Genomic DNA, 22,174 nt, shown 5'->3' with positions numbered 1-22,174 from the left:
GTAGAAGAAGGAAACTTAATCCGTTCATTTTAAAAGGCTTGCATAAATTCCATCCGTAAAAATAGCATTTAAAAAGTAAGATAACCCACTGTTCAAAACCAGTCCAAATTTAATTCCGCTGCTTATTTCTTCTGTTCTCCAATTTAAATTAATTTTAAGTTTTTTTATAGGCAGTCACTTTTAAAACAGTAAAAATTCCTCACCAGCTGAAAACACTTTCTCTTTCCATATCCTTGCGTTTTGGAGTCGCCCCGACCTCATCAGCCGTTTGGCTGGATTTTTTGTCACTGGCTTGAAGAACTTCTCTTGGATCAATCAGAGACTTTGTGATATCCCTGTGATCAGCAAGATGTATTCTTCCTGTTCACTGTCTTTATGGGACAGTTTAGGTCCATTTGGACTACTCAGAGACAAAAGTGCCGACTGCAATCTCAGAGCATTGAGATTGCACATCCTGTCATCGCGACTTCGGCTCCTCCCCTCTGAGCCCAACATTTATGTTGCTAAGTGAGACAATGGTTGAGTGGATTTTGCCCCATTTTACAACCTTTCTTGCTATAGTTGTTAACTTGTTAATTGAATCACTGCAGTTATTAAATTAGTGACATAGTTGTTAAGTGAATATGGCTTCCTCATTGACTCTGCTTCTCAGATGATCACAGAAAATGATCACATGACCCAGGACACTGCAACCGTCATAATGTGAGCCAGTTGACAAGCATCCAAATCCATGGGGATGCGGCAACGGTCATAAATGTGGGGGGGGAAAACAGCCATGTCACTTTTTTCAGCACCACCATCATCAAATGGTCACTAAATGAACTACTGTAAGTTGAGGACTGGCTGTTTTTCTCTCTCAGCCCAACCCACCTCACAGGGTGGTTCATTGTGGGAAGAACAGGAGGAAGAAGAAGCATTAGCTATGTTCACTGCCCTGAGTTTTATTATGAAAATAATAAAAGCAGGATTTAAAGAAATAAAATAAATCTCAGTCTGCCATGAAAACGTGGCTTATGTAGGCTCCACTTTTTCCACAAGCCTATTGAGATAATCATTACCATTTCACTGGTTAAACAGTTGAAACAAAATGGACTTTGGAACCAGATACCAGCTCCTTTAAGAAGGAGCTTGCTTGGATGCTAAAAATATGATTGCCTTTTGCTGACCACATCACGTTGGGCGGCGGAAGCAGCACCTGAGCAGGTACCCATTCCAAGTGATTCTGTTCGGTTGTCAGAAAAGGTCAGGTAAGTCCATGTCTCCAGGTTTTATTTTAACTGAAGAGTTATGCTTTTGCAAACTAAACTAAAGGAGCTTCTTGGATGAGAAGTAAAAACATTTTCCAAAAAAAAAAAAATCAAGTTCAGTTGCCCTTTGGATTAAAAAAAAAAAAACCTTTGGGAGCTGGATGATTAGAAAATTTCCATAGACGCTGAACTGCATTGCAGGAAAGATTGTAGAGTTTTTCTCTGTTGCTTCATACTGAGTTGGGACAATAGTCAACCAAAGATGAAGTAGGTAAGACATATTGAAATCTACTAAGTGGAAGCTTCACAATACTATAAGAGACCTAAAGGACTAGGGGTGACATGATAGCAGTATTCCAGTATTTGAGGGGCTGCCATAAAAATGAGGGGAGGGTGGAGTTTCAACTTATTGTCCTGTGGGCAGGAGAAGAAACAGTGGATGGAAACTAATCAAGAAGAGAGCAATTTGGAATTAAGGAGGAACTTCCTAACAGTGAAGACATGTAACCAATGGAACGGCGTGCCTTCAGAAGTTCTAGGGGCTTCATCACTGGAGGCTTTTAAGAAGAGACCGGACAACCACCGATCTGAAATGGTATAGGACAGGGATGGCTAAACCTTTTCCCATCGCGTGCCAAAAGCGGAGGGAGCACAGGGGGGGGGGGTTTATGCGTGGGCATGGCCACACCCATAATTCTATGGGCATGACCTTCCTGCACGCGCATATGTGCATGACCCCCACTCTCCCTCCCCCCTCCGCTTTTGGCATGTGGTGGACCTGTTTATCGCCCTCCCAGGCTCCAGAGGCTTTCTAGGAGCCCGGGGGAGGACAAAAACAGCCTCCCCCACCCCTGCCCCCGGAAGCCCTCTGGAGGGCAAAAAACAGCCTTACAGGCAACCCGGAAGTTTGGGAGTCAACTTCTGGTTTGCCTGTAGGACCATTTTTCGCCATCCGGAGGCTTTAGAAAGCTTTCCTGAAGCCTCTGGAGGGCAAAAAACATCCCAATACACAACAGAAAGTCTCTGACTCTGTGACTCCTGGTAATTTCATGGATTTTACCTGATAGCTATGATCACATTCCAATTGGTTCTACAGAGGTTGACTCTTTAGGAGAAATAATGGAAAATCCAATTGTGGTGCTCCAACATTGGAGGTTTTTAAGAAGAGATTGGATAACCATTTGTCCGAAATGATATGTGGTCTCCGGCTTGAACAGAGGGTTCGACTAGAAGACCTCCAAGGTCCCTTCCAATTCTGTTGCACTGCTCCATTGTCCTGTTCTAAAAGATGTGGGGGGAGCTATGGAAATATTTTGAGCATAGAGAAAAGGTGCAAACTTTATGTGGAAATATATATGTGAATTTATCTGTAAACTAAGGATAAATTTCCTGACTGTTAGAACAATTAATCAGTGGAACAACATGCCTCCAGAAATTGTAAATGCTCCAACACTGGAAGGTTTTTAAGAAGAGATTGGATAACCATTTGTCTGAAATTATATAGGGTTTCCTGCCTAAGCAGGGGGTTGGACTAGAAGAATTCCAAGGTCTTTTCCAACTCTGTTATTATGTTCTAAATATAATTGATTGTTGGTTAGGCTTTTCCTAAGTCAGAGGAGAGCAGCCCTCTGCTGGTTGAAGGACACAGTGCTAGGCAGTGGTGGGATTGAAATTTTTTTACTACCGGTTCTGTAGGCGTTACTTTGTAGGGGAAGGATACTGCAAAATCCCATTCCCTCCCCATCCCACTAACCTGCTTTTCAGCCCTGTTCTCCTGTTCAGGGCAACAAAAGAAGATCGGCTGGGAGACAGCGGGCCTATTTGCCAGTTCTCTGAACTACTCAAAATTTCCACTACCGGTTTTCCAGAATCTGTCAGAACTGGCTGAATGCCACCTCTAGGGCTGCAATCTTCCTTTTCTCCCATTTTTGAGACAATAGGGTTTTTTTCCCCTCCTTATTGTTTAAAAAAATGCTAAACTAGTTGAGCTTACATTACAATTCCCATAAACTTTCCAACTCTGAATGATGCAGTAATTAATATGTTAGTGCAATAACATGTAGCTGATTCTGGGCAATATGACATGATTTGATCAAAGAGCAGTCGAGGTTAATTCTTGATCCAAAATTTATCCATTCTTGATATAACCTCTGTTGAGTGATATTTGGAAATTCCACTAGAACAAGGGACACATTCTGTTCATAGGAGTGCCTTTTAATAAAAATATATATGTTCGCTGGAAAAGGTGCTACCAAGCTGTTTCTGAGTTTTGATTGATTGATTGATATTGATTGATTGATGATTTTGCAACATTAGACTAACACAGCTCTCCTGTGATGGAAAATCAGCCAACAGTTGTACTAAAACATACCCAACTAAACTGAAATTGCCAATAAATTAAATGTAACTTAGATGGGAGGGACTTTCTAGACATATCAATCAATAATTATTTATTCACAAAGGAGAGTCAATAACAAGGAGTGCTTGAGATAAAACAGAAAAAAAAACAAAGGTAGAAATATGCATATGTACATTTAAGATTAAAAAGTACATGGATATCTTGAAAGTTATTGACTTAGGGAGACTGAACATTTCCCAAAGGAGTGGAGAAAGAATTTATAATTAGAAAACTGGCTGAATATGATTAAACACACAAGGAATTTGCCTCCGGCGCAGAAGCTCCCCATACATGGAAAGCAACAGGATAATAATAATCATAATGATTCCAATATGTGGGGACAATAAAGACAGTAAAAATGGTAATAATGATACTACAGTCATGCAACAGGGGTAAAGATTTGAGATTTGAGATTCAGACTTTTGCTCAATGTCTTGAGAGACTTTCAAAACTGGTACTTTTTTCCTCGTTAACCCTGGGTGAGTAACAACACATGTGTTGTAGCTGGTATATGTAAGGAAAGTTATTTGCAAGCATGTACAATTTGCAAATTACTCTGAAAGGTATTTGCAAGCAATTTGCGTTCTTTGCAAATTACTACTTCACGCATGAGCCTAAAAGGCATTTACAGGTAGTCCTTGACTTACGAGCATAATTGGGCCAGAATTTTTGTTGTTAAATGAGACAATTGTCAAGTGAGTTTTGCCCCGTTTTACAACTTTTCTTGCCACCATTGTTAAGTGAATTACTGTAGTTCATAAGTTAGTAACTTGGTTGTTAAGTGAATCTGGCTTCCCCATTGACTTTGCTTGTCAGGAGGTCACAAAAGGGGACAACGTGACCCCGGGATGCAGCAAAGGTCATAAATGTGAACCAGTTGCTAAGTACTGGAATTTTGGTCATATGATTATGGGGATGCTGCAAAAGTTGTAACTATGAAAAGTGGTCACGTCACGTTTTTAGTGCCGTTGTAACTTTGAATGATCACTAAGTGAACTATTGTAAGTCAAGGACTACCTGTAATTAATTTCAAAATCGAAGGCACTTCAATCCCCCAAAGCAGTGATAGCTAACCTTTTTGTTGTCTCGTGCAGAAAGTGTGTGTGCCCGCAGGCATAATGCAATGCGCACTCTACATCCCCATGCACCCTAACCCCGTACATCCATGCACGACACCCCACGCATGCACCTGAGACCCCCCTTCATGCTCCCCTGCCCATTTTTTGCTTCCATGTTGGTGCAGGAGGCCTTCCAGGCCCAAAAGGGAGAACCGGGGCTCGCGCATGCTTCATTTTGGGCCTGGAAAGCCTCCTGCACTAACCTGGAAGGCAAAACAGAGTCCAGGTGTGCTACGCGAGCCCCCAAAATGCAATCCAAGCACTCTCCCACGCATGCACGCACACATGCATGCATCCATGCACCCTTTGCATGTGTCCTGTCCACATGCCTGTGCAGCAGAGATCCGAAGGCCAGCTGGCCAGGGGGAGGCACATATGCATGCACAGGGGAGTTGGGCTGGGGAAATGGCTGGCGTCCCCGCAGAGAGAGCTCTAGATGCCATCTTTGGCACAGATACCATAAGTCCACCATCACGGCCCTAAAGTTTCAACCCACCAAAAGCAGCCTAAAAATGGCACACATTATCATATCCATTTTGCCAGCCTCGCAAGTTAGAGAGAATCCAGAGGACGCTACAAGCCATCCTCGTTTAATGACTGTGCTGTTTAGCAATTCCTCGAAGTTACAACATTGCTGGAAAAAAAGTAACTTATGATCAGTCCTTGCACTTATGACCACCACTGCTGTATCGTGGAGACACATGTTCCCTATTTGTGCACAGCTGGTTTCCAACAAACAGAAGCATGAAGATGCAGGCAATACATGACAATTGTAGGTGTTAAGCGAGGACTACCGATATAAGAATCCAAAGAGGATTCAGCCTCTGTCTGCAGAGATGGAGGCCTGAGGGTTGGGACTCCAAGCTTCCTTCAGTCCTTCTTCCATATTTATTTCCCAAATCCCTTTCCTCTCAGTTCCCCCTTCTTTCCAAAACACTGGAAGTAGGAACTTCTGCACATGCTGTGATTGATAGTTCTAGCAGTCAATCATTTTATTTTAAAAGGAAATGAAAGAGGAGAAGAGATTAGGTAAGATCGTTACCACATTTGTCTTATAGACAGACCACAATACCCCGAATTTAAGACAATTTGCCCCCAAAAGGAGGATTAATCAGAAAAAAATCTTGTAATACAAACAAAGCACCTGAATGATGTGTAGTTTTGAAACCTTGGCTAGCATCATAGGTTGTAAACACTGCCATTAAAACATCCAAGACTTATTGTTAGGTTTCAAACAAATTCACTATAATCTTTCAAGTCAAGGATTTCTCTTTACTCCAGTCCAGCTACTGATAGTACTCCAAAAGAGCACCTGTATAAACAAATTATGCTCTTCCTACTGTTCCTTTCAAACAAAATTAAGGACTTTAAAATCCAACCGAGCGTTGAAAAGAAACAGATTCTTGATCCACAGATACAAAAAGTGAGGAAAAATAGAAGAAGAAGGAAAAAAGAGACCAGTGCAATTTAAAAAGTAAGAGGATTTGTAAGAATTCCATCCATTTAAAAAATGAAGTTAAGGAAAAATAGATAACACACTAATTTTAATACAGGCTTAATTCACCGCTTACTCTCTTCTGTCTTCAATCTTTATTTTACTCTAAATCTTTTTGGGTTCTCTAATAGCAGAGATTTTTCTCACCATTTCGAAACTCTCTCTTTCCTGCTTTCTTTTCGTTCATAGGATGTCCCAACCTTCTGCAGCTTCAATGGCTGCTTCTCTTGTAGCTGGAAAAAGAGCTTCTCCTGGATCGATCAGGGCCTTTGCAATGCCTCTGAGATCAGCAGGACGTGCCCTTCTCTATCACCGTCTCTACGGGACGGTTTAGGTCCAAAAGGACCGTCCAGCAGCAGAGATATTGACAGCAATCCTGGAGCTCCAAAATTGCATGTCGTGTTGTAGCGACGTCAGCCCCTCCCTCGGCAGATATATTTTCATGTGCCCAGAGAGAGAAATATCTGCCTCTACCAAGAATAGAACTCACAGCCTCCTGATCGTGAGGCGAGAGCTCCACCTTGAGGCCACCGCACCACTCTATTCATATATATAACAACACTACATAATTATATAAATTATAAATAATCTGGACTGAATTGAATTTAGTGAACTTCGCCCACTAAATAGGGATGATTACTAAATGCAAAGAAAGATTTTTCCTTTAGATATGAAATCCATTAAAATGAAGTCTGTTAAATGAAGATTTTTACTAGTAGTTTCCCCAATAACACCAAATCATAGAATTGGATAGGTGATCTTGTCTAACACCCTGCTTATGAAGGATTCATTAGAGAAGGTTTGAAGATCTCCAGGAAAGAATTTGTTTGTTTTACCCGGATTTTCTTCCCTGCCTTGTCCATTTGTCATAGCTAAGATCCATGGAGCAAGGAAAAGATCCCACATCAGACACCTGCCCTGGACTAGGTGAGGTGGAAGGGATTCCCTTGCAAAAAAGCACTTGTAATGAGTGGGACCGGATCCAGCGCTTCCAAGCCAAGCCAGATGACATACTTCTTTGTACTTACCCAAAATCAGGTAAAGAATCTAGGGGTAAAGTCATGTCCAATTTGTGAGTATATAATACCCAAGGTACCTATACCTTGGCTAACCTTTTTATCATCTCGTGCCAAAAGCGTGTGCATGCCTGAAACCATAATATAATGTGCTTGTGACCCCCTGTGCGCCCCACCCTCATGCATGCCTGCATGACACCCATGCATGCATGCGCAACCCCCACATGCACGCCTGTATGCACGAGCCTCTGCACTCTCCCACTCTACGCATGCGCCCCACTCCCCCGCCCATTTTTTGCTTCCAGGTTGGTGCAGGAGGTCTTCCTGTCCCAAAACAGGGCATGGGGGCACTGCGTGAGTCCCCAAAATGCAATGCGAGCACCCTCCCATGCATGCGCATCCCCACATGTGCCCTACCACTGCACATGCGCAGCAGAGACCCAAAGATCAGGTGGCTGTTGGGAGGCATGCGCACCTGCGTGGTGGAGCTGGGCAAGGGTGAACGGTTGACATGCCCGCAGAGAGAGCTCTGCGTGACACCTGTGGCACACGTGCCATAAGTTCGCCATCACAGTTATAGAGGAAAGTAAACTCCTCATGGCTTTTGACAGATCCCATTACTGATCCAGTATAATTCTGTTCTGTTTTTCAAGAGAGTCCGTTCAGCTCTCTGGGATGGCCATTAGATTTTGAAGAATGATCTTGCATTGTCAGAAAGAATTTAATCTGGTTTGGTGATCCTTTGCACAATCCAATTCCCAACCTTTCCTAGCTAAGCTGAAATTGATCCTGTGATGCTTTGCGAAATCTTTCTGAGGGTGATGAAAGAGAAGGTTTCTTGATTTGCATAATTCCTTTCACCATTTGGGGGCTGGCGGAAGTGAGAACAAACCTGCAAATTATGAAAAAGTTTGTAATCGCAGACATTGGCTTTTTTTGAGGGTCTTGAGCAAGGGTGGTGTTCCTTTACCTTCCCTACCAGTTCGCAAATGTCAGCATCCGCGCATGAGCTCCACCTTCTGCGAATGCCCTTTGCCTTAAAAAAAGGCCTAAATGGGATGCCGTAGTTTTTGGACAGGTGGGCGGGGCCATCCGCGATTTCCGCTACTGGTTTGGGCAAACCGGTCAGAACCGGCAGAATACCACTTCTGGCCTAGAGACATAGTAGATCGCTTATGCGTAGCACAGAATAGATGAATGTTGATCTCTCAATCTCTCTCTCCCCTTAGGTACCACTTGGATACAAGAGATAGTGGATATGATCCAACAAGAAGGTGATCTGGAGAAATGCCAGAGAGGCCCCGTGCATCAACGACACCCATTCATTGAATGGACAAGGCCATTCCACACCTCGGGTAGCCTGCCTTTTCTACCCAAAAGTCTGGGAGCAATTGTTTAGCAGAACATGGGGAGTAGCTGAAGATGTCCAACCACAGATCCTCAGCCAAACTATAAAAGTATAGTCCCCAGACATGCCTTGACCATCCATTCAGGTCCAAATATGGATTCTCACCCTTTTGGTCTTCTGTGTCCTTTAAGCAGGAGTGGATCAAGCTGACATGATGCCATCTCCAAGGACCCTCAAGACTCACCTTCCTGCCCAGCTGCTCCCTAAGTCCTTCTGGGCAGAGAACTGCAAGGTATTTCTTGTTGCGGCCAAACCTTCTCCAGAAGATCTCAAAATAAAATTACCGTATTTTTTCGAAGTACAAGATGCACCTTTTCTCCAAAAAAAGAGGTTGAAAATCTGGGTGCGTCTTATCCACTGAAGAGAGCATTTTTGGCCTCCTAAAGCCCTGCCCCTTCACAAAAATGGATGTGCAGAGCGGTTGGAAGCCCTGCAAAGTGTCCCGGCAGCTGGGGAGGGCAAAAACCAACAAAAAAGAGCCATTTTTTGCTTGTTTTTGCCCCCCCCAGCCCCCAGGAGCACTTTGCAGGCCTCTCAAACTTTCTGCATGTCGCATTTTTCACAAATAAATGAGGCATGTAGAGGGTTTGGGAGCCCTGCAGAGTGCAAAACCTTTTTTTTAAATTTACCTCTTCAAAATCTTGATGCGTCTTATACTCAGGTGCATCTTATAGTCCAAAAAATATGGTAAATATGAAGAGGGTCATACATATTGCCATTATTTGTTAGATTTATCTCCTACCTCAAGACAGCATATATCCTGGTTGCTCCTACCTTAGGCCCACGCCACAATGTGTGTGTGTGAGAGAGGGAGAGGGAGAGGGAGGGAGGGAGGGAGGGAGAGAGAGAGAGAGAGAGAGAGAGAGAGAAGTAGGCTGGGCTCTAAGTGGAGTGATCCCTCCACATTCTGGTTTGTTTGTCTGAATGGAGTGAAATTCTTCTTACCTACATTGACAATCGTATACCTTTGGGGAGTGGGGGAATACATCTCTTATTTGCTATCACCAGTGGTGGGATTCCAAATCCTTTCCTATTGGTGCTATGAGAGAGCGCTTTGCACGAGCGCACAGTGTTCAAAGACCACCTTGATGTCAGCACTGGTGAGCTGAGCTGTTTTTTAGCTCAGCAGAAATACACTCTGTTGCGCAAATCAGCTGAGCTAAAAAAAATAAGGGAATATATGGATAGGAACGTTAGGGGTGGGGGGGCAGGGCCAGCGAGAGGTAGTATTTGCCGGTTCTCCGAACTACTCAAAATTTCTGCTACCGGTATGCCAGAACCGATTCGAACCGGCTGAAAACCACCTCCGGCTATCACATGAAAACAGATTTTTGTCGTGACCGGATTAAGGCCAAATGATGCCCTAAACAGAGGTCAACAATGAGTTCCTTGACCCTTCCATTGCTTAACTGACTTTAACACTCAATCAGTGTTGAAAACTAGAGTTGAGCGTCACAGTGAAAGGGTTAAAGACATAATAGCAATATGGAGGAACCTTCTGGGGTGCCCTCCTTTCCTTGATGCTAGTGTCTCTCAACCTTGGCAGCTTTAAGACGTGTGGACTTCAACTCCCAGAATTCCCCAGCCAGAATTCTGGGAGTTGAAGTCCGTATATCTCAAAGCTGCCAAGATTGAGACACGTTGCTGCAAGCACATGCTTTTTTTATTTATTGTTTCATCCGGGATTGTTTCTTCTTCTGCTGCTGCTTCGCCTCAGTTCATTTACATGGCAAGGAATCCCAAGGATTGCCTGGTGTCCTATTTCCATTTCCAAAGAATGAACAAAATGTTACCCGATCCTGGAACATGGGAGGAATATTTGGAGATTTTCATGGCAGGCAAAGGTGAGTCAAGCACCCATTTCTCAATTTTCTGAAAGGAACAGGTCATTGGGAGGTGGGGATTTTTCAGTAAAGTGTAGGAAGAAACATCTAGTCCGGTTCCAAGACAGGCAGGAAAGGCCCTCGAAATAAAATGGAGGCTGACTGCAAGGGAAGATTTATTTAGTTTCCAGACAACAGCAATGTTTCTGGGGTGGCTGACAAAATGGCTAATGGATCTTTATAGGATTCTGGAGTTTTGAGTTTGAGATACTCCAGGGGGTTGTGCAATGTAGCGAGTTTTGTGTCTTTTACTAATGGTGCTGGGTAAATCCTATTATGTCCTAAACAGCCTGTCCTGTCCTTAGAATTTAGATGGGGGTATGTAGACTTTAATCTCATCAGCTCCAACCTTCTGTGCATTTTGTTTATGAATAGATTGGCCCAGTCTTTCTTAATAGATACAAAATATCCACCTCTAAAGACTTAAGGCTTCTGCTTGAGGTTATTAAGAAAGACAGGGGCTGCTTTCTGCCTTTAAGAACATGTTTCTCCATTTCTCCTTTGGGGAAATATTCTATCCTGCCTCTCTTAATATTAAAAATAAATAATATTTTAATCTGGGGAGGGGAAGGGCTTCCTACAATGGTAAAGAGCAGATTCCTTGCGGGAAATATTTATTAGGCGTATTATTAGAAAGCCATACATTACAAGAAAATAAATTGCACTTGAATGTTAGAGGGAAAATCTGCATCTGCAGCGAAGGCAGGTTGATGATGGCAGAAGCAGTTGTGGGATCCTTAGTGCTCTCTTGGTTGTTTCCTTGGAGACGTTTCATTACCCAACTAGATAATCTCATCAGTGCTAGGAGGAGGAAGGATTTGCAAATTACTTTTTTATCTAGTTGGGTAATGAAACATTTGTAAGAAAACAACCAAGCTCAGAGAGCAACAAAGGTTCAGCTCAACCCTGAGCTACAAATATTATCTTCTAGAAGCAGTTGCCTAGATGAGCTCAGCTCTGTTGGATCCATTCTAGTAGTGGTTAACTAGGCATCTATCTGGGATGCTTTAATCTGGATTCAAGCAAATAGAAGTGAGTTGGACTTGGATATGTATGTCAGTGGTGGGTTGCTCCTGGTCCGGCCTGGTTCAGGAGAACTGGTAGTGGCAATGGCGGAAGGCTCTGCCCACCTGCCAGGGCGCTTCTGTGCATGCGCAGAAGTGTTGCGAGCACGTGTGCATGCACAAGCAAACTGGTAGCGCCAGGATTTGGAACCCACCTCTGGTGTGTGTGTCAGTGTGTGTCAGAGGTGGGTTCCTACCGGTTCAGACCAGTTTGGATGAGTAGGTAGTAACTCAGCCTGCCATGCCCCCAAACCGGTTCTATAGGCAGTGGCGCCATCTTGATTTTCAATTCTGCACATGGGCCGAACAATCTTCATTGCAAAAATTTAATTTTTTTCCTTTTCTAACGTGTTCATGCGCAGACCATTTTAGGTGCAAATGCGCACAAAACCGGCAGTTATGCCGGCAGGACCCCGCCCCTGGTGTGTGTGTGTGACTGTGACTTTGAGTCATTTTTTTGACTCCTGGAAACTGCCCACACAAGTCCCTCCAGATATCTTGTCAAGAGTTTGGAAGAGATCTACCATTGCCTATTTCCCAGGGCTGAGAGGGAGTGGCTGGCCCAAGTTCACCCAGCTGGCTTTATGCCTAACGCAAGACTGGAACTTACAGGCTCCTGATAATTGGTTTGCAAAGTCACCCAGCTGACTTTCATGCCTAAGGCAAGATTAGAACTCACCGTCTCCCAGTTTCTATCTGCTGCCTTAAGCACTGCACCAAACTGACTTTTAAATTGGACTTAAGGAACCTAAATGGCTCTTTCCAATTCTGAGCTGTGATGATGAGAAATGCAGTGGACCACAAGGACGCCATTTCCACCTTTCTTATGGTGAATGTCAATAGGACTGGGGGTCATTTTACAAAGTTTTCACTGTCTGAGTGGAAAAGAGCAGGGGACCCCAAACATTTCAGAATAATGTTGTATGTCTCACTGAGATCTTCACCCTCAACATGATGGCTCTGTTCTGTATCTTTCCAGTGGTCTGGGGCTCTTGGTACAATCACGTAAAAGGTTGGTGGAAAGCAAAAGATACTTACCGCGTCCTGTATCTCTTTTATGAAGACATTAAAAAGGTGAGTTCTGGAAAGAAAGTCTGAATGGACTGGAAAATCATGCCCCCCCCCCCTCAGGTGGCTCCTTCTCCTGCAAGGTTGCAAGGTTGAGATGAGATGGGTAGATTGTCCTCATGTTTTTATGCAATCCAGTGAAAAATGAAAGTTCTTTTTCTCTTTATGGAATCCTAGAATTTTATTACATTTTTTTTTAATAAGGCATGAATAATCTCCCCTTTTAGGAACACTGCTCAATTGCTTGGAAAATGTTGTGAAAATAAACTGTTAGAGAACTTGAGTTAAGATCTATGCTGCCATGACATTCTTTCAGTCTACTTTTTAAAGTAAGCAGGGTCATAGCTTTGAAGATTTGCACATTGTTTTCTTCTTCCTAGTTTTTTTACTGAAAATGCAGGCCTCTTTTTTTGTTTAGATCAATGAGTGATATACTTTTGATTGGGACAGGAATTGATCATTTGGCTTGTTGTCTAAGCCTGACAAAATGGACTGAGAGAGAATGGTTGGCCCAAGGTCACCCAATCAGCTTTCATGCCTAAAGTGGGATTAGAACTCTCGATTTCCTAGTGATTGGCCCAATATCATCCAGCTGACTTTCATGCCTAAGGCGGGACTAGAACTCTATGTTTCCTAGTGATTGGCCCAAGGTTACCCAGCCAACTTTCATGCCTAAGGCCAGACTAGAACTCTCTGTTTCCTAGTGATTCGCCCACATTTACCCAACCGACTTTCATGCCTAAGACAGGAGAAGAGCCTCTGTCTCCTGGTGATTGGCCCAAAGTCACCAAGCCAGCTTCCATGCCTAAATGTAGGAATAGAACTCACAATCTTCTGGTTTCTAGCTTGGCGCCTTAACCAATAGACCAAACTTTGCAATTTGCTTATTATGACTGGGTATTTTTTATTAGCATGAGGATGAGTTGCTAGTGGGTTGCCAACATATATGTTTCTCTTGGAGTGCCAAAAGGCAGAACTGTTGCAAAAATATGGTGTCAGGTCATCATGGCACATCTTGAATCAGTTTGGGGTGTTTGGTGGGGTTCCACCACAAAACCGCAGACAACAAAATCGCGGTCGACGAAAGCGCGCATTTGACGTCATCACAGCGTGACGAAAACATCGTGCTGTGATCGAAAAATGTAAAAATAAAGCGAAAACCTTACCCTAACCCCCCCAAACCTAACCCTAAACCTAACTCTAAACCTAACCCTTAACCTAACCCTAAATCTAACCCTAAACCTAACCGTTAACGTAACCCTTAACCTAACTCTAAACCTAACCCTTAACCTAACTCTAAATCTAACCCTAAATCTAACCGTTAACGTAACGCTAAACCTAACGCTAACCCTTAACCTAACGCTAAACGTAACCCTAACGCTCTAACCCTAACCCTAACCCTTAACCTAACCCTAACCCTAACCCTAACCCTAACCCTAACCCTAACCCTTAACCTAACCCTAACCCTAACCCTAACCCTTACCTTTATGTGAATCGGCTTGCTTTAATTTAATTTTTATTTGAATTTTTAATTTTTTTCGTCGCGCTGTGATGACATCAAATGCGCGCTTTCGTCGATCGCGTTTCTGTGGACCGCGGTTTTGACAAGTCACGGTTTGGTGGCTGGCATTCTAGGTTACCCAATTTTCCAAGCACACTATATGGTGTGATTATCTTGCAGGTCGGTGACTGAGAGAATGACTTCATAGTGGCTCATAATAAGCGGATTGATGAAGCCTACTGGGGAAAAAATGTCAGATATTGACTTGACTTTCACTATGGAATTCCTAAGAATCCGTTCTGTTCTGCTTCTCTTTTATTCATCCCTGCTATGCTCTGTCTCACATAGGACCCAAAGCATGAAATCCAGAGGATAATGCAATTTATAGGGAAGCAATTGGATGTGGCAATTCTAGACAAGATTGTGCATCATACCTCCTTCGAAGTCATGAAGCACAATCCCATGGTCAACCGAGCAAATGCACCCCAGTACGTCATGGACCAGTCTATTTCTCCATTCATGAGAAAAGGTATGCTTTCTCCCACTCCCCGTCAAGTCACTAGAAGTGAATTGTCTTTAGGTATCCTACATTACAAGAATTTTAGAGGAATCCTAGAAAAATGCATGTTTGTTTTGGAACATGCGTACAAGGAACACGCGTGCAAGGAACTGATAAATGATGATTTATCGGGACCCAACATTATAGGTCATTAAACAGGCCTAGACATTCAGGAAATCAAAAAATGAAATTATTAAGAACCACTCAATAAAATGTACAAGTAGTCATCGACATATGCCCACAATGGAGACCAAAATTTTGTTAAGCAAGGCAGTTATTAAATGAGTCACACCCAATTTTTACAAATTCTTTTTTCGCTACACTTGTTAAGTGAATCAATGCAGTTAGGGGTTTACTTTAAACACTTTAAACACTCAAAGAGCCATTTGGATCCATTTCCCACAGATAAGAAAACACTGGGAGCCACAAAGGTCCTAACCGGAAGCCCCCCATTTAATTCTGGAGCTGACTGGAAGTCCGGTTCCCCACCATAGAGTCTGTTCCTAGTGTGGCATCCTTTTTCCTCTACCTGTCCTAACTGAAAGCCCTATCAATTGTGGAGCTGACTCACTCTTTGCTATAGAGTCTCCTCCTGGCACACCATGCTCCCCCCCCGCCCAATCGAAAGGTTCTCTCAAAATTGTGGGACCAACCAGCAACAGGGAGCTGCAACAGAGGGATGAAAGAGCCACATGCGGCTCCAGAGCCATGGCTTGCTGACCCCTGAGTTAAGTGAATTGTGCAGTCTTTAAATGAATTTGGCTTTCTCTATTGATTTTGCTTGCCAGAAGCTAGTTGGGAAGGTGATAAATGGTGATTACATGACCCCAGGATGCTACATCCATTGTAAATACATGCCGGATGCCAAGTAACTGAAATTTGATCACATGAATGTGGGGATGCTGGCTGCGTCGGTTGTAACATTTTGAAATGCTGTTGTAACTTTGAATGGTCACTAAGTGAATGGTTATATATTGAGGACTACCTGTAATATTCTTTGAAAGGCTGGATTTGCAAAGGCTTCCAATTAGGTCATCAACTTACAACAGTTCACTGTTGACCGTTCAAAGTTAAAACATCACTGAAAAATGTTTTTCGCAGTCACGACCTTTGCAGCCTCCTCATGATCATGTGATCAAAATTCAGGTGCTTGGCACCTGGTTCATATTTATGACCGTTGTTGTGTCCCAAGGTCATGTGATCCCCTTTTGCGACCTTCTGACAAGCAAAGTCAATGGGGAAGCCAGATTCACTTAACAACCAGGTGACTAACTTCATCAACGGCAGTGATTCACTTAACATCCGTAAAATGGGACACAACAAATATCTCACTTAACAGAAATTTTGGGTTACATTGTGATCGTAAGGGGAGGACTACCCGTATTCTTATTGTGGTTATCTCTTGTTGATAATTGCAGTTCAGAGGAAATTAATGTCCAATGTTGCTTTTTGACTACCTCTAAGGCAGTGGTGGGTTCCCACCAGTTCGGACTGGTTTGGGCGAACCGGTAGTCTGGGTTGCTGGAACTGGCAATGAACCACGCCCCCAAACCAGTTCTCCAGTGGCGCCATTGTTGCCGCCATCTTGTTTTTCAGTTCTGCATATGCACAGAACAATTTTAATTGCACTGCACAAGCTTGTGCCTGCGTGCATGCGTGCAAAGCGCACAAACGAGCGAACTCAGCCCTGCTCTAAGGGTCTTGTAAGAAGCATCATTTAAAATTTCCAAGCAGACTATATGGTGTGATTGCCTTACAGGGATGGTTGGTGACTGGAAGAACCACTTCACAGTGGCTCAGAATGAGTGGTTTGATGAAGACTACCGGAAAAAAATGTCGGATACTGATTTGACTTTCACTATGGAACTCTAAGGATCCTCCTCATTTTCATTTCACTTGTTTTCCTGCTATCACCGTCTCACATGGTTCTCCTCCTCCAGCCTCCACAGTGGCAGAAGTCTGGATGATTAATCTTAGGCCATGCTTTCTGCAGCCTCGCTTGTTCTAGTTCTGTAGATCCTATATTTTGTTAAATTGTTTAAAAAACAATGACCATAAGTTGGCATTTCTGATCATTGTTTTAAAAAAAATACCTACTTTCATATATCCAATAACATTACACATTTCTAACATATTCAAAGTAAGAATTAATTAATTACATTTCTAAACCTTTTCCCCCAAATCATTGTTTGCAATTTATATCCAAATTCCTTATATTAAACCAGTACATATATATGTTAACTATAACTCTTATCATTTCATTATTATTATTATTTGTTAACAAAAAAAATGTAACTAAGTTTTATAATTAGTAAGTAGTAATTTAGCAATTTATAGATAGTTATGTTAAATAATTGATAAGGGCAATAAGGTATACATATTCAGTATGTTGGTTTGATGAGAAGAAAACAGTAAAGGATTTTTTGTTAACCAATATTAACTATAACAACTAACAATGGAATGATAAGGGATACATAGGTATACATATGTGCTACCATAACAAAAGAAACCTGGATACAAATTGTAAACAGTGATTGAGGGGGGGGGGGGGAAGAGCTTAGAAATTTTGTCAACTAATTTTTGTTTAGAATATGTTATAAAGGTTTAAGGCTTTTGGATGACTGTAATAATTAATGAAATGCCATTAGGTGGTTGTGTTTTTTAACTATGGATTATTCTAGGCAAAAGGACACTAAAACAATGTCAGTTAAATGAGAACTATGATATGTTGAAAGTAAGACTAATTAAGAACTTTGACATTTGATATGAATGTAATGACTGTGAAAGAGATGTACGGAAAGCTAATTATAACCAATTGACACACTTTCTACAAGATGTAATGTAAGATGATTATTTTTTGAGTGTGTTGTTTAATAAAAATAAATAAATGTATAAAAAATATACTGACTGCTTCAGTTAATTTTGATTAGCTTCATTTTAAACAAAGGGCAAACATATTATAGACCATATGAAGGACCCAGTCAGTGCCATTGGGGACAAATCTCTGGACCACCTCACATCCTACGGGTGAAATCTGTCTGCAGTGATGTAAAGTTTCATATTGTATTTTAATGAGGCTGGAATTGTCAGAATCACTCCTTTTGGTGATTGCACAGCTTAATTATCATGCTTCCTAGGACTCTTCATGTTTGAATAATCTACAGCAATGATGGCGAACTTTCCGGCACCAAAAGGGAGCATGAACTCATCTGGACCACAACCTGGAAGAGGAGCTGCCCAGGGGGCTTACGCACATTGGAAAATGAACTTCTGGTTTCCAGTGAACACATGCATGCTGCCTAACTAGTTTCCCAGTTACTGGTGCGCATATGCGCTTGACGATCAGCTGGCTCATGCCGGAAAATGAAAGACCAGCTCTTCCAGTTTCAGGCACCGTTGCATGCACCAGAAGGCCAATTGATTGTTGCGTGCGCATGCACGCCAGAAACGTGGAAGAGACATGAGACATCGCCAGGACTGCTTTATATGTTTATTACAGAAAAAAAGAAACACATTTCCAACCAAAGCATCCGTGCCCCAGAAACACCTTTCAAGGGGCATCAGCTTTTATTAAAGGTGAACACAACCCTGAGAACAATGGGTCTGAAATTAAATGAACCAATTCTGTAAGATCGGGACTATATTCTTACAACAAAAGCCAATATAATTCTGTGTTCTTTAAACATCTGAGCAGTGAGATGCCGATTCCATTTCAGCGTGGTTTCTTTTCTTAGCTTCTCGTTTTCTATTCTTAAAGGTTTGTCCTTGGTTGAAGACCAGGTTGAAGTTCTTCTCCCGGTTAGCCTTCTCGTTGGCCCATTTTTGCAGCACCGCTTGTGGCCAGTTGATTTGGTGATAGCACTGTTCAACCTTGGGGATAAAAGGAGGGTCATTTTCCTTTTGAACCTTGGCAGTTTTCAGAGGTTGAGATGGCAGAAGACTATGGCGATTCTTCACAGGCAGTGCTTCTTGGTCATATTTCTCTGGTTTTTTGGCAATGACTGGTTTTGTGTCAAGGACTGGTTTTTTGGCAACGACTGTTTTTTTGGCAACGACTGGTTTTTTGTCAAGGACTGGTTTTTTGTCAAGGACTGGTTTTTTGTCAACGACTGGTTTTTTGTCAAGGACTGGTTTTTTGTCAAGGACTGGTTTTCTGTCAAGGACTGGTTTTCTGTCAAGGACTGGTTTTTTGTCAACGACTGGTTTTCTGTCAAGGACTGGTTTTTTGTCAACGACTGGTTTTTTGTCAAGGACTGGTTTTTTGTCAAGGACTGGTTTTTTGGCAACGACTGGTTTTTTGGCAACGACTGGTTTTTTGCCTGCATCTTTTGCGGGAATTCGAGACAGCTTTTGGGCATCTGCATCTGTGGAGAGGTGAAAAGAGAGCACAATAGTGTCATAAGACAAAAAGGCAAAATCCTCCATATTACAACGCACAATGGAAGCACTTAATCAATCTTGGCTAATCTTGAAAAGCTAAGCAAAGATGAACCTGATTAGGTCTTCTGATGAGAAACAAGCAGGAAATATCAGGTTTGTAGGTGAGGCTGGAAAGTAAAACAAAAAAATATATTGAGGGAGACAAAGGATTAGAGTTAAGGCTGAGTCAGCCTGGGTTGAGTTGAATTCAAATAGACAAACTTTTGTCTGGAATGATATAGGTCAGATCTCCTGCCTGAGCAGGGGGTTGGACTAGAAGACCTTCAAGGTTCCTTCCAATTCTGTTCTGTTCAAACAACTCTTTAACCTTTTTAGTAGCAGGAGGAAATGGGCTTAGTAATAAAAGTGTGGTTTATAGTAGTCTTTTGAATTTGATATTTATGGATATCAGAAAAACATCCCTTTTTTCTTTTCTTTAAAAAAGATCAACTGAGGGAAAGGTCTGGAATTAAATTTGGGGAAAAAACAAAACCCTCTTTGGAAACAAGTAAGATACAAGCCAACATTTACACCAACGTAGGAGAAGAAAAGATCTGACCATTTGCCCAGAATGAAACTGGAGGAATCCCTCAAGATTATTACAATGACAACTACAAGGAAGGCCGCGTGGAAATTATGTATATAATTTTTTTAAAAAGTAATTTTGTCAAAGTAACCAGATTTGTTCATTCACAGTCACAAACTATTCTAGGCAGATTTGCAAATTACATGAAGAAACGAAGCCAAAACATTCCCAGCACTTCAGTTTTTAATGTTTGGCATAAAGAAGTCACTGTCTCATGGAAACCAGCATAATTTATAGACTAGCATGTAACTCATGTCAGATCTGCAGAACATATAAACAGTGGTTTGCCCTCCTCCTTTGCTACTTTCTCCCTTCCACAATAGGTAAAGGTAAAGGTTCCCCTTGCACATGTGTGCTAGTCGTTCCCGACTCTAGGGAGCGGTGCTCATTTCCGTTTCAAAGCCGAAGAGCCAGCGCTGTCCGAAGACGTTTCCATGGTCATGTGGCTGGCATGACTAAATGCCGAAGGCGCATGGAACGCTATTACCTTCCCACCAAGGTGGTTCCTATTTTTCTACTTGCATTTTTACATGCTTTCGAACTGCTAGGTTGGCAGAAGCTGGGACAAGTAATGGGAGCTCACTCTGTTACGCGGCAATAGGGATTCAAAATGCCAAACTGCTGACCTTTCTAATTGAAAAGCTCAACATCTTAGCCCCTGAGCCACCACGTCCCTCCCTTCCACAATAGAACACCCAATAATTCTCCATTAATCTTTCGGTTCCCCGCTTTCATTCTAACTTGATTGCTAACTAAATAGACATACCTATGTTAAATGATTTGCAAGAGCCATTCCTAGAACTCCCAAGGCCAGCCATAATGACCTCCAGAAAACAGGCTTGTTTAAGGTTATTTTTTGAAAAAGCGGGAAGGAGAGTCTAATAGGCAGCTCAGACTTTATAATACTTTGTTGCCAAGACAACTGGAGGTCTTCCACCTGCTGCCTAGGCAACTAGAATCACCTGAGGTTGAAAATTCCACAATCCAATCAAAGCAAATCTCTTTATTTAAAGGAAAGGGAACCCCTTGGATAAGTATTTTCAGATTATGAACCCATTTCAATATTTGTTTTCATTTTTAAGAAAGGCTGGTTCCTCTTTAAAATGGAGACCCCCCTTTTTTTTTAAGCTTTAGTGAAATGGGCAAATAAGGGGTACAATGCCTACAGGCATGGGTTCTTGTTTTTTTTTTTTAAGGCAAGATGGAGGCCATGACATCGTGATCTTTGCTTTATTTGGGCAAGAAGGGCCGGAGCTTCAACTGCAACATCACCTCAGTTTTAAATGGGTTATTCGACAAAAGGATGGATCCCTGTAGTGTAATGTTCTTTTTTTTCTGTGAGATTATAGATGAGAATAATAAGGACTACAGTATGAAAATCAACCCCACTGGAATTTTTTTTTTTTTTTTAAAAAGCTCATTGGAAAACTATTGTAAAGGTTTCCAATTGCAGAAAACTTTTATATGAGCTTTGAGAGATATTAACCATAGTTAAAATTATTAGATGTAGAGTAGAGTAGATTAGAGTGGAGTGTAGTAGAGTGTAGTAGAGTAGAATAGAGTAAGTAGAGTAAAATAAATAGAGCAGAACAGAATAGAGCTGGAAGGGACCTTGGAGGTCTTCTAGTCCAGCCCCCTGCTCAAGCAGCAGAACCTATACTAGTTCACATAAGTGGATGTCTAGTTTCTTCTTAAAAACCTCCAGTGATGGAGTTCCCATGATTTCTGAAGGCAAGCTGTTCCACTGGTTAATTGTCCCCCCCTGTTAGGAAGTTTCTCTTTAATTCCAGATTGCTTCTCTCTTTGATTAGTTTCTAACCATCGTTTCTTCTCCTGCCCTCTGGTGCTTTGGAGAATAATTTGACCCGTCTTCTTCTTTGTGGCAGCCCCTTAAAGTTTCATTGAGTTTAGTTCACAATCTGACAGGATAAATGGCCACAGTCTCAATACCTCCTTGGCAGCAATTTGTAAACATTGCAAGGGCATTTCTGAGACCAATTTTATGCCCGCTTTCTGCCAGATCTTTTTATTTCCCTTCATCTTCTTAAGCCTTTTTTTCCTAGTCTGTCAGCCATTTGCATCAAATAACCACCTCATGTGAGTTTCTGCTCGTTGGTCATGGCCTCAAGAGAACAGCCAGGGTTGTTACACCCAGTGCTAATTGATTAAAATTCGTGAAACTCAGTTGATTATGTCCCATGGTACCAGTGTTCACTTAGTGACTGTCTCCAAATCCATAATTTAAAATCCTATTTTTTTTTCTCTCTGATGAGAAAAAAGCTGACAGAAATTTATTTATTAAGGAAATTCATACTGTGGGAAGTATTCTCCCCTCCAAGAATGAAATATTTTTGGGAATATTAAAAGAAGTAGATTATTATATTTCCCCCAGAGGAAGAAATGGAGAAAAAT

At 42.0% G+C, this 22,174-nt stretch overlaps 1 protein-coding gene across 1 annotated transcript; it reads left to right on the top strand.

Moving 5' to 3' along the window:
* The first annotated feature begins 1,117 nt into the window (after positions 1-1,117).
* LOC116523075 (sulfotransferase 1C2-like) lies at positions 1,118-16,896 on the top strand. The gene is made up of 8 exons (XM_032238252.1): positions 1,118-1,247; positions 7,131-7,296; positions 8,504-8,629; positions 8,817-8,914; positions 10,400-10,526; positions 12,609-12,703; positions 14,547-14,727; positions 16,517-16,896. The coding sequence occupies exons 2-8, from the start codon at positions 7,140-7,142 to the stop codon at positions 16,627-16,629; spliced, it is 897 nt and encodes a 298-aa protein (XP_032094143.1). The 5' UTR covers positions 1,118-1,247; positions 7,131-7,139; the 3' UTR covers positions 16,630-16,896.
* The last annotated feature ends 5,278 nt before the right edge of the window (positions 16,897-22,174 follow it).

The sequence above is a fragment of the Thamnophis elegans genome, chromosome Z, assembly GCF_009769535.1.
Source record: "Thamnophis elegans isolate rThaEle1 chromosome Z, rThaEle1.pri, whole genome shotgun sequence".
NCBI lineage: Eukaryota > Metazoa > Chordata > Lepidosauria > Squamata > Colubridae > Thamnophis > Thamnophis elegans.
This window is presented reverse-complemented; position numbering and strand designations above follow the sequence as displayed.